The 13919-nt window shown below is 34.6% G+C and overlaps 1 protein-coding gene across 3 annotated transcripts in view; it reads right to left on the reverse strand.

Annotated features, from left to right (window-relative positions):
- Positions 1–13919, reverse strand: part of Pibf1 (progesterone immunomodulatory binding factor 1) — a 222394-nt gene that overhangs the window by 41292 nt on the left and 167183 nt on the right. For 2 of the 3 annotated variants that reach the window (XM_078015798.1, XM_005324816.5), the window contains exon 15: positions 7185–7315. The exons of the other annotated variant lie outside the window; for it this stretch is intronic. In XM_078015798.1, the coding sequence (XP_077871924.1) occupies positions 7185–7315 (131 nt within the window). The remainder of the gene's footprint in view (positions 1–7184; positions 7316–13919) is intronic. 3 annotated transcript variants of the gene reach the window in all.

Here is a 13919-nt window from a genome sequence, read left to right on the forward strand (position 1 = left end):
GATTACAGGTGAGTGCCACTGCAGTTGGCTATGCTGACAATTTTTAAAGTATTAGGCAGAAGTTTTTTTTTTTTTTTTTTTTTTTTTTTAAATGTGGTACCAGGGATTGAACCCAGGGCCTCATGCATGCTAGGCAAGCACTCTACCACTTAGCTACATTCTCAGCCTCCAAAGCTTTTTTTAATACAAGGAGTACATATTCTAGAAGAACTGGTAATTCCAAGGATTTAAGAAGGAAAAGTACACATACTCCTCCTTCCTAGTAATTGAGAACTTTCCCCCAGGAAGCATCTTGGAGTATTCTCTAAAAGAAAGACTAGATGCAATTCTGACTTGTGTTTCCAACTAAGTCCCTGACTCAACTGTGTAGTACAAAGCACAATATACACTGCTCCATTCCACTGAACCTCAGCTTTCACATCTGTAGTAATGGAAAATATTCAGATATGCCAGAGGGATATGTGAATTATCTAATGTATGATTATATAAAGTGTTGAACTCATAAAACTCAACATAAATGCTATACAGTATTACTAATTTAGATGAAAAACAGGCATCACAGAAAAACAGTAATTAAATGCCAATAAAGGTAAGCAGCTGAGCAGAAAAACAAACTGACTTTTGGAGTTAGGCGCCAGAGATCCTACTGGGCTGAGGAGTTGAAAGAACAAAATGGTATAAAGGAAACTGAGTGTCATGCTCTGCCACAGTCCCCCAAACAGGGTAAGGATCAGGTATTTCTTAAACTCTAAAATTCTCTCTATAGCTGGAATCATTTTGAAAATAAAATATTCTTCAAAATTGAAGTAAACTCCAGTAAACAGGACTAGGAATTTTCAAGGAACAGATAAGTTTGTATGTTCATATGTAAGTATGCACAAATACACAATATATAAACATAGCCTATGTGCAGTGCGTACAAAACAGTCTCAAATGCCAACAGGCCCATTAAATAAAAAGTAGTGTAAAGGGAATGAACAGTTGCAGTAATTAAAGGATTTTGACTGGATAATTCTTTAGAAATATTTTATATATAGTGTTTAACTTTTTAAGAATAAAGTAAATATTCTATGATTAAATAGCAAACCAAGCACACAACATGAAATAAAAGGCAGGCAGATAAATGTTTTACAGAGCAACTGTGTTGTATCTGAAAGACACTGGCTTATCACAAATAGTATGAACTCCATGGACAACATTTCTGTGATTAGAAGATCTGGATATATATTTTCAAAGTCTTTTCTTCATTATAATATACTCAAGTCATAAGAGACTACCTTCAACATGGGAGTCTCTAAAACTTTGACATGATCATATTCACTATTCTGCTAGTATATATGTAATTACTCAACAGAAGTTTAGTCTCTGTAAGACATATTTCATAACCGTGGAAACTTACCTTTAAGAATACAAAGCTTCTATGCGTGACTCATAAAGCAACTACAAATCTCCTTATAAGCACATCTATCTCGAATGGTATATTACAGCCATAATTGTTAAATTCACTGTTAATTATTACTTAGAAATTCATGTTTATGGCTGTTTTACCTGCTATATGAAAACATATTCCTGATATATTGTTCCTTAACTTCCTGAATCATTATACTCTGGCTTAGCCATGTAAGAGAAGTTGACAATGTAGTCTTTTCTTCTTTAGTTACTAGTTAAGAATAAACTGAGATCTGACACCAGGGAAAGAAAATTATGCTAATTATTCTCTTTGAATGCTTTCTTTGGTTCTTTAGTAGAGAAAAAACTATTGCCCAGGCTGTCTCTTGCAGTTTGGTAGAGGAGAGTTAACAGTTCTACTTTTAGGTTGGTAAATACTTTAGTGATAGGGGACTTGAAGCAGTTAGCAGTGACATCTCAAATATAAGCTTTTAACACATTTTTAGTGATTTTGTTACACTGTATATTTGCTTTAACCTTTTTAGAAATTGAATATATTGTATGAATAGCAAGATTTGCAAGGGGGTGAGTGTGATATTGAGGTATCATTTAATTTTCTAAGGAAAGCACAAAATTATTTTGTTCTTTAAAACAACTCTTATTTATGCTGGCACATGCCTGTAATCCCAGTGGCTGGGGAGGCCAAGACAGGAGAATTATGAGTTCAAAGACAGCCTCAGCAATTTAGCAAGGTCTTAAGCAACTCAGTGAGACCTATCTCTAAATAAAATACCAAAAAGGGCTGGGGATGTGATGCTCAGTGGTTGAGTGCCCCTGGGTTCAATCCCTGGTACCAAAAAAAAAAAAAAAAAATCTTATTTATAAGCTAGAAAAACATTTTTAATAATCATTTGATATAAATACTCTTTATAATTAAAATCAACACCCACCAAAAAAGAACAGGCATTTTCAAAAACATAACAATTTACTAATCTTTCTGGATGAACATCTACTGCTTAAATTTTTGAATTAGTAAAGGAAAAAGGGAGTAGAAGTTACATTTACTGAATTTCTCACATGTGCCAGAAGGTTGTTTTTTTTTTTTTTTTTGATACTGGGAATTGAACCCAGGGTGTGATATCACTGAGCTATATCCTTAATCCTTTTTATGTTGAGACAGAGCCTTGATAAGTGGCTGAGACTGGCCAAAACCTTGCATTCCTGCCTCAGCCTCCTAAATTGCTGAAATTACAAGTATGCCACCTGGCAGGCCCTGGCTAGAAGCTTCACATGTGTTAGTGTGTTTAATTTTCTCAACCATCCCTTGATGTTCACATTATAATCTATCTATCTATCTATTTATTATTATATTTTTAATCAGCTACACATGATATTACAATGATCTTGGCAACTCATACATTTGAATCATTGGGGTATAATTTTATAGATACATTCACCATAAGGGAAGAAGCCAGGTTGATGTGTATTCAAAACCCAGGATAAATCTACTGTAGGACTTAAAATGCCATTGGCTCAAAGTAGGGTGAAAAATTGAAGGTTTCCAGAATTGTAAGTACAATGATCCAGCTTACTAGATTCAACTTGTTGACTAAGCTGTCACTTTTATGCCATCATCATATCACATCACTTCATTTATGTAACCAGGGTACAACTATAGTTGCATCTCAAATACGACAATTACATGACTAGAAGCACTTTGCTTTTTCAAATAAGAAATTAGTTCTTCAATTGAGAGCAAGCTCTCATATCCTGTAAAATATCTATTCAGGATCTAAGAAATTATGATATGATAAACTTATAAAACAGTGTTAAAACACTCAGATGTTTAGCTAAAATTTTTTGCTAGTTAATTCTATAATTGGCATAACTTTAATGATTACAGTTGCTATTAAAAGGAAGTCTTGATTTTTTTTTACCAATTTCAATATATTTAGAGAAATATAATTTTCTTTTATGGTGCTGGGGATTAGATCCAGTGCCTTGCACATGCTAAAGAAGTGCTCTACCACTGACCTCTACATACCCAGTCTTTTTTTATTTTGAGATAGGGTCTATCTAAGTTGCCCAAGCTGGCATTTGGGACCCTCTTGTCTCAGCCTCTGGAGAAGCTGGGATCACAGATGTGTACCACTGCACTTGGCTTAACATATACATATTTAAAAGGTAAGATAAATACTAATAAAAGCAAATGTTTACTGGATATTTATAATATTTAGGCATTAAACTACATCTATTATAAAAATAATAAACTATAAATCTCAGAACAACCATATGAATTAGGTGCTTTTATATCTTTTATTTTTATTTATTTTTTATGTGGTGCTGAGGATCGAACCCAGTGCCTCATGCATGCCAGGCAAGCGCTCAACCACTGAGCTACAACCCCAGCCCCAGAATTAGGTTCTTTTAACAATGGGTTCATTCACAGATGTGGAAACTGGCTGGCTATGCTGTCCAATACCACAGCCATTAGCCACAGAATTATTTTAATTAAAATAAAATTAATTATTTTAATTAAAATAAAAAATTTAGTCCCTCAATAATACTACCTTCATTTCAAATGAACATTGACTACATGTGGCAAGTGCCTAACGTACTAGAGAGTGCAGATATGGAATATTTTTTATTACTGCAGAAAGTTCTATATGACAATGGAGGTTTAGAGAGTTTCACTTACTTGCTTCAATTCAATGCTAAGTACTGGGCTAGATTTGAGTTCATGTAACCAGTCTATAAGGCCTGCCTTCCCTTTTGAAATCTTTTCTTTTGGATTTGACCCAGAGGCTACCAATTAGCTACATTGGTAGAGGGTCCCTTTTTATATTTTATTTTTGACAGGGTCTCACTGAGTTGCTAGGTCCTCACTAAACTGCTGAGGCTGGACTCAGACTTGCAGAAATCTTTTCTTTTTTAAACAAAAACAAATTTATTATAGAGTATTTTAAGAGAGAAAATAAAACAAACCCCCACATGTCTGTCAGTCATTTAACTTCAACAATTACCAGCACGAAGCCCTACTATTTTTTCAAAACCCAATTTTATGCTATTTTTTTTGCTTTTCTTCCTTAATTATATTAATTAATGAAAATTATCTATTATTCAGAATAGAATATAGGGAGGCAGTGTGACATAATGGTTCAGAATATAGAATTAGAAATCAGACAAGACATGGATTTAAATTTTGGCTCTACCACAAAGCTATAGTTAGAGGGCAAGTTGTCTAATTTCTCTAGGGTTGAATATGTTCCTCTTTCTAATTTTCTCTTTTAGTTATTTTTCTCCATATTAAACATTTTTAGCCATTTCATTCTTAATAAGTATTCAAGTACATTTATTTGAAAGTATCTGTAAAAGGGGTAATTTCCAGCTCTTTATATATATACTCTTAATGATTACAAAGGTAAAATAAAAATATTACAAATAATTTCAAATATAATAAATATACAACATAGGAGGAGGAAATTGTATTGGAGGAGCTAGGGTTGTGGCTCAGTGGTAAAGCGCTTGCCTAGCATGCAGCATACTTGAGACACTGAGTTCGATCCTCAGCCATCACATAAATGTAAAAAGATATTGTGTCCATTTAAAACTAAAAAAAAAGAACAATTAAAAAAAAAGAAAAAGAAATTATATTGGAGACTTCTTCCTCAGTTTCCCTAAGAAAACCAAGTGCTGAGTAGATGATGAAAAACAATTTCTGTAGTCCCCAATAGCTGCTAATAGCATAATTAATTAATTATTGTCATTAATTATTATCATCATTATTATTATACTGGGGATTGAACCCAGGGTCACTGTTTTACTAAGCTACATCCCTATGGCTTTATTTTTTAAAAATTTTTTTCTTTTAAATTTTGAAAGAAGGTCTCTAAGTTGCTCAGTTTGGTCTCAGATTTGCAGCCCTCCTGCCTCAATCTCTTTGAGTAGCTGGGATTAGAGGTGTGAGTATTTTGATGTTTAAAGCATAAATGTGATTTTAAATTTTTTATGACATTATTAAAAATTAAGAAGAGGAGTATAGTTCTGGACTAATTAACTTGGTAGGTTAAAAATCAGACAATAATCATTCTGATTCATCAAAAAGAACAGCCATACTTTGGAGTTAATTATGAATTGTTTAATATTTTTGGTTGTATGCCTTAGGAAACATGGATTTAATAACTATTTTCTCCTTAATGTTTTCCAATTTTTAATTCAACAATTTCAATTCCTATTTAATGCTCTGTTTTCACACTTAGGATGGGTTAATAATTTATCCAGGAAAATTTAAATTATTGCACTTATCTTAAAATTTAATAACCAAGCCAACTAACTAACCATTCATGAGTAAAAACCTTTTTCTTTCTTTTTAGTACTGGAAATTGAACCCAGTATTGGAAATTGAACCCAAATTGAACCACTGAGCCACATTTCCAGCCCTTGGAATTTATTTAGAGATAGGGTCTCACCGAGTTGCTTAGGGCCTCACTAATTTCCTAAAGCTGGCTTTGAACTTGTGATCCTTCTGCCTCAGCTTCCTAAGCTGCAGGTGTGTGCTACTGTGCCAGGCTCTTAAAACCTCTTACTTAATACGCAGTATTATTCTTTTATTTCTTTTTTTAAATTTTTTTTTAATATTTATTTTTTAGTTTCCGGTGGACACATCTTTGTTTGTATGTGGTGCTGAGGATTGAACCCGGGCCGCACGCATGCCAGGCGAGCGAGCTACCGCTTGAGCCACATCCCTAGCCCCTATTCTTTTATTTCTGTTTTTGAAATTATCATATAGATGAAGGCAAAGAATTTGAATGGAGCAAATCATTTGGATAAGGTCTCAATAGGCAAACAAATTTCAAACTAAGGTAGTGAAAGGAATTCATTTATGTACATGTAGGTAATTCATAAGTTATTCCATGTAAAGGGCCAGGGTTCTGAAAAGCCTAAAAATTCCTTGGCAAAGTCAATATGAATTTAAGTAAATGTGTACACATTATCTATTTAAAAAGTCATTTTAACTCCATAAATAGCATCTGGTTATAGTCTTTTTGGCCAATCCACATCCCATTAGACAACTCTAAGAAAACAAGTACAGGACAACTTCTGTGTCCCTCAAAGGATGGAATGTTTTTTTAAGTTTATTTTTATTTTTTTGTAGATGGACACTATCTACCCATTCATCCATCCATCCATCCCTTTTAAAAAAAATATTTATTTTTTAGGTATAGATGGACACAACACAATGCCTTTATTTTTATGTGGTGCTGAGGATCGAATCTGGGTCCCACCCGTGCTAGGAGAGCGCTCTACCGCTGAGCCACAATCCCAGACCCATCCATCTTTTTATGTGGTGCTCAGGATCCAACTTAGTGCCTCACATGTTCTAGGCAAGTGCTCTACCACTGAGCTACAATCCCAGCACAGGTGGAGTGTTTTGTTAGTAAGTGTAGCACTGTTATTTCCTTGCTAGAATTTCTTATCATCAGGTAGAATATAAACACCTGATGTGATGTGACCAAGTTTTCTTAAGAATTGAATTCTCATTTAAGACTACTCTCATCATATAAATTTATTTTCACTGGGCTGGGGATGTGGCCCGGGTTCGATCCTCAGCACCACATACAAAAACAAAGATGTTGTGTCTGCTGATAACTAAAAAATAAATATTAAAACTCTCTCTCTTTCTCTCTCTCTCTCTTTAAAAAAAATAATTTTCACAATTTACAATCCAAAATCATCTACAACAGTATTATGTTTATAATGTCATTATTCAAACAAAAAAAATGTAGATGGTTTACCTGACATCTTTCTCAAGTTGTGCTATACACTTCATCAATGAATCAATCTTGGAATCTCTCTGACGTACTGATTCAATGAGGTATCTGTAAGGTTGTTGCGTCTGGTTTAACATCGAATTGGCTTTGTCAAGCTAAAGAAACACAAGTTTAATTAAACTTTAGAAAATCAGATAAACTAAATTCATTCAAAGTGTCCTTGTACAAATGTAGCATACTAACTCTTTTTTTTTTTTTTTTTTTTTTTAACCACTGAGCCATATCCCCAGGATGTTTTATTTTGAGATAGGGTCTTGCTAAGTTGCTTAGGACCTCATCAAGCTGCTGAGATTGGCTTTGAACTTTTAATCTTCTTGCCTCAGCCTCCTGAGCTGCTGGGGATTATGGGCATGTGCCACCATTCCTAGGAGTTCTTTATATATTCCAAATAATAAACTTATGAGATATGTAATTTGCAAATATTTTCTCCCATTCTGTGCATTGTCTTTACACTTTCCTGATTATGCCCTTTGAAGCATAAGATTTAATGCAAGTCTAATTTGTTTCTATTTCTTTGGTCTGTCTTTTTGATGAAATGATCACCAAACACAAGCTCATAAAGATTTTCTCTGATGTTTTCTTCTATGAAAGTTTTATATCTTTGCTTTGAAATTTAGGTCTTTGATTTACTTTTAGTTTTTGTATATGGTATAAGGTCAGAGTCCAACTTCATTCTTTTTAATGTAAACACTCAGCTTTACCTGCTCCATTTGTTGAAAAAACTGTCCTTTCCATACTAAAGGGTCTTAGGAACTTTGTAAAAAACTACTGGCCACATCACATGTATATGTCTTTATTTCTGGCTCTCATTTCTATTCCATTGGTTTATGTGTCTATCTTTATGCCAGCAGGACCCAATTTTGATTACTGTAACCTTTACTGTAACTGGAAATGAGCTCTCCATCTTTATTTTTCCTAATCAAGAGTGTTTTGGCTATTAGAGGTCCCTTCCTTAATGCTCCATAGGAATTTTAGGATGGGTTTTCTTTTTTTTTTTGCAGAATCAGGGATTGAAATCAGGGGTGCATTACCAATGAACTACATCTTTAGCCCCTCTTATTGATTTATTTTGCAACAGGATCTCACTAAGTTGCTGTCTGACCTTAAACTTGTGTTCCCACTGCCTCAGCTTCCCAACTTGGTGGGATCATAGGTATACTTAATCTGTAGATTATTTTGGGTGGTATTTTTCTCTTAACAACAGGAAATCTAGTCCATGAACATGAGATATCTTTTGCCTATTTGGTTAAATTTATTCCGAAGTATTTTATTCTTATTGATGTTATCTGAAAATGGAATTGTTTTCTTCGTTTATTTTTCCAAGTGTTCATTTCTAGTGTACTATGTACAATCTTATATTTTTTTCATATTTTTTAGTTGTGTGACTTTTTTAAAGTAATTTTTTGTGGGGGGGGGTTCTGGGAATTGAGTCTAGGTGTACTTTACTATTGATCAACATACCCCACCTTTTTTGTCTTTTTAAAAAAATTTTAAATTTTTTGGTACTGGGGATTGAACTCAAGGGTGCTTAACTACTAAGCTACATCCACAATTTTTTTTTTATTTTTTGGGGGAGGGTACCAGGGATTGAACTCAGAGGCATATAACCACTGAGCCACACCCTATTTTGTATTTTGAGTCAGGGGTCTCACTGAGTCGCTTAGGGCCTCGCTAAATTATTGAAGCTGACCTCAAACTTGTGATCTTCCTATCTCACATCTCCTGAGCTGCTGACCTTTTTAACTTATGTATTTATTTATTTTAAAGAGAGAGTGAGAGAGAGAAGGAGAATTTTTAATATTTATTTATTTTTTTTAGTTTTCGGAGGACACAACATCTTTGTTGGTATGTGATGTTGAGGATTGAACCTGGGCCGCAAGCACACCAGACGAGCACGCTACCGTTTGAGCCACATCCCCAGCCTGACCTTTTTTATTATTTTTAATTTTTTGGTACTAAGGATTGACCCAAGAGTGCTTAACCACTGAGCCACATCCCGAACCCTTTTTATTTTGAGACAGGGTCTCGCTAAATTGCTTAGGGCCTCACCAGGTTGCTGAGGCTGGTTTCTAACTTTCAATCCTCCGGCTTCAGCCTTCTGAGCTGTTAGGATTACAGTTGTGTACCACCCTATGCGACTAAATTAATTTAATTGGTGCTTTATAACTATATATAATAATAGAATATACTGTGATGCATTCATACATACATATAACATAATTGGTCAATTTCATTTCCTAGAATCATATAACCTTTATCAGAATAATTTTTCCAGGTTGGTGAAGAACTTGAATTTTTATTTTTAATGGTTACAAAACTGTCTAACAAGCCCATGTATCATAGTTTAATTATGCTGCTTACAGCAATGCATATATAACATATTATCAATGTCTGACTGGTTAAATAATGTTATAACAACTCTTTTTTTGTTTTGCTCATTTTTTGTTTTTCTTTTTTCCTCAAGCAAATGTAAAATATGTATCACTAAAGAGCTGAACAACACCAGGCTGGGGTTGTTGTAGCTCAGTGGTAGAGCGCTTGCTTAGCATGCTTGAGGTTTGGGTTTGATCCCCAGCACCATGAAACAAGAGAAAATCACCCAAAACCCCAAAACCCCACAACATGGTAAGTGTCTCAACGTGACTAGGCCCTTATTTTGGTACACAATGAGCCTCCCCCACAACCCTGAGATAGGATCTTCCTATGTTGCCCAGGTTGATTTCAGACTTCTAGGCTCAAGTGATCTTTCTGCCTCAGCCTCCCAAGTAGCTGGGATTATAGGCATGAACCACCATGCAGAGCACCATTATAAGTCTTTGAAAAAGGTATTCTAAAGTTGAATATGAAAAACTGAACAATCATGACAAAACTGGTGGACATTTATTATGAGAGTGAGGGGATAGAGTGGGGCGAATTTTATTATACACAGAATAATATTATAACATTCCTAACTATTCTGACTTTGACAATACATTTTTAGTCTTTTATATATGTTTTAAATCCCCCCTTTCCTTTCTAATCACTAACGAATTAACTGAGGCTGAAGATTTGCTGTTCTTCTGGGACAAGAAATGATCTTTATTTTCCCCTCAAATCAATTACACTTATGAAATCTATATACTTCTAAAAAATTGAGTCCTAAACATTTATTTTAGCATTTAAACTTTTTAGTTCTTTACTCATTTTAATAAGACAATAAGTGATTAGCCCAGGAGATAATAAAGCAGGAAACAGGGAGATGGGTTGTGGAAGACACAGTGGGAGGTGGGAAGAATCACTAGCAGAAGTGAGAAAGAACATCCTTAAACTGAAAACCGTGAGGCCCAGGTGGGAAAAAAGGAAAGTGAGGCCAAGAAGGGACTGACTAAGAATGTCTGCTTATAGTTAGTGGGCTATTTTATTACAGAATTTAAATTATTTATCTAAATTATATTAAAAAAAATTAGGAAATTTTCTTGTGGTTATGTTAACTATAGTCCAGGAAAGAATTCTTCAAAGAAAAGGAGATGAATAACATACAGAAGGATTTCTATTTCTGGACACTATTCATTATAGTTAAAGCAGACCCATAAAGAAAAAAAAAAAAACAACACAAAGTATTTTCTATAACTTGGATTTTAGTGTACTTTTTCTTTGCTTTGGTAATCATTCTTTAAAATCTACTACAATGTCCCCTGGAATCTTATTATTCTACTAAGTTACTTTATGAACTTCAAATATGCAGTTGGACTAAATTCTACTAACCTGTGTAACCAGTTTCTCTAGTCAATTAAATCAAACAATTGCCTTGACTTTGTTTTCACAGAACTGACCCTAACTGAATAAACTGAACTGACAAGTTGCTTTGTGTTTCAAAGTGCAGAATAGTCCATGTGTGCATGTGGGATGGAGTGGGGGTACGGGTGGCAGGGAAGGACTAAGAGCATTTACTAACTGTGGTTAACTGTAGCCTAGAAGGAGCTGTTTAAAACATCCAATCTAACTTCAGTTACACAAACAATATCTCATAAAAGCAGTCAGTCTTATATATCTTAATTCATTTTTTCATGACAGCAATTACATATATTTGGCTTTAATGTTACAAACTTAAGGGCTTATTTCCAAGGTGTCTAATACACAAGCTAGGACTTCCTCGATCTCTGGATAACAAAAACTACAATGGTGTTGTCACTCTTAAGGGTGTATTTCTTTATAAACCTGTTTGTAGGCTTTTAAAATCCCTTGGTATCTCTCTTTCTCTCTCCTTTCTCCATGGTTTTCATTACTCGGGAAAAAAGAACATGTCTCTCAATTAAAAGTGATAATTTTTATTTTTGAAATAAAAAGAACATAATTTCATTCAGTTCCTCCAACATAATCTTACAAAGTCTTTTCTATAACAAGCCAGGTATGTGGCACATGCCTAGAATCCCAGCAACTCAGCAGACTGACATAGGAGGATTACAAGTTCAAAGCCAACTTTAGCAACTTAGTACAACTCTGTCTCAAAGTAAAAAATAAAATAAACTGGGGATATGGCTTGGCAGTAAAGCACCCTGGATTCAATTTCTAGTACCAAAAAACAAAAACCAAATCAAAAACCCCAAAACTAAAAATAAACAAAAAACAAGTTTTTCTGTAACTACAATAATTAGTATTCAAAAAGTTTCACAATCGCTCACTTTACCTGTTGTTAGTAATCTGTTCCTTATAGGAAAGCTTTTGTAATTAATGACTCAGGAATTATGTACGTAATAAATGACTCAGGATTAACCCACGACATAATATTTTAATATTTTATAGAATTGTTATTCCTCCTTTGTTTCAATAACTTATATGTATGATTCAGAGGAAAGTAGCACCTGATTAAAACATAATTATATATTTTTTGATAAAAATACTAATTTAAATTATTCTTAGATAACAATCTGAAATTATTTTTCTCTTATAATTTAAAAAATATCTAAAGTTGACAACTTTTTTTTTTTTTTTTTTTTTTTACATTTTTCCTAAATGTGGAGTTTAGTTTCACAGAAACCCTTGGGAATGTGGTTCTTTCTTGCTGGGGATAAAGTGCATTCCTGTTGAAGGAATTTAACACTGAGTTGATTTCTGTGTATAAAACTTTATACAAATGATATGTTCTAGTAGTAGAGATAGATTATACAAAACCACCCACATACCCTTGCTTAATCTTGGTGATCATGCTATTAATGTAAAATACCTGCTTGGCATTCAATATGAGGAAACTCGTTGGTACTACTTCTCCGTGTTCTCCATCACTTGGAAAAATGTTGAAAAATAATGATTTATGAGTCTCTACCTTAGTCCTAACTAAGTCAGAATTTCTCAGGATTGGATCTCTATTCTGATAATCAGCCCAATTTGGAGAATATAGCTCTACTTATCTTGAACTTGCTGTAGGCCATTCCACGCAACTATTTTTGTACATAAACCATTTTATATCCTGAAATTATCATCTTAACTATTAAAAACAGTTCCTTTTCCCATGTACCAATATGGCTAATGACACTATCACCTTTTATTTTGGTACCAAGGGATTGAACCCAGGGGTCTTTAACCACTAAGTTACATACCCAGCCTTTTAATATATTTTTTATTTCGACACAAGATTGAAAGTTGTTTAGGGCCTTGTTAAGTTGCTGAGGCTGGCTTTGAACTTGCACTCTTTCTGCCTCAGCCTCTGGAGCTGCTGGGATTACAGGTGTGCATCATTGTGCCCAGTCGGACACCATCATCTTTAATGAAGGTAAGATGTAGCTGATACAGTTCAAACCAATAAAGATCTAGGAGAGCCAGGCACACTGGCGCATCCCTGTTATTCCAGAAACTCAGGAGGCTGAGGCAGGAGGATTATAAATTTGAAGCCAGCCTGAACAACTTAATGAGACTATGTTTCAAAATTAAAAAATAAAAAGGGTTGAGGATCTGGCTCATTGTACAGTGCCTCCTGGTTCAATCCTCAGTACCACACACACACATACACACAAACACAATCCTGGAGAAACTCCATTGTGCTAGGTATATCCTCCTGGTGGTTATACCTGTGATCTCAGGTAACAGGAAAGGGGCCAGTATAGACAGGATTGTGGTGATACAATGATACTCTGGCACTTAGGGCAGCAGCTATTTATTGTTTTGCAAGTCTTTTATTATTTTAAAAACAAAAAGCAAGTGCATGCTAGTTGATTATCAGCCCTGCTTCTGGTCCTGGGATTCTCAAAGTATGAATAGGTTAGAAGGGGAAACTCACAGGAGGAGAATGCTAACATATTTGAGAGTAACCAGCATGGAAGAGATGACTGAAGTCATGGAAGTAGATGGTAATACAGAGTATAATTATTTCAAAGTGTATCCTTGCATCACTTTTACTTAGAGTTAATGGATACAGATTCCTGGGCCAGCGATGTAGCTCAGTGGTAGAATGCTTGCCTAGCATGTGTGAGGCCCCCTGAGTTCCATCCTGCCTCCCTGCCCTGCCCCCAAACAGATTCCTGGGCTTCTTTCTATACCTATTAATCACAATAGGTGCATCTAGAAACCTACTTTATTTTTTTTTCTTTTTTAAGTTTTGCAGTAGTAGGGATTGACCCAGAGTGCTCTACCACCAAGTTACATCCCCATCCTCAAAAATAAAATACATTTTATTTTTGAGACAGGGTCTCGCTAAGTTGCTTTGAGCTTGTGATCTTCCTGCCA

The sequence above is a fragment of the Ictidomys tridecemlineatus genome, chromosome 6 (assembly GCF_052094955.1).
Source record: "Ictidomys tridecemlineatus isolate mIctTri1 chromosome 6, mIctTri1.hap1, whole genome shotgun sequence".
NCBI lineage: Eukaryota > Metazoa > Chordata > Mammalia > Rodentia > Sciuridae > Ictidomys > Ictidomys tridecemlineatus.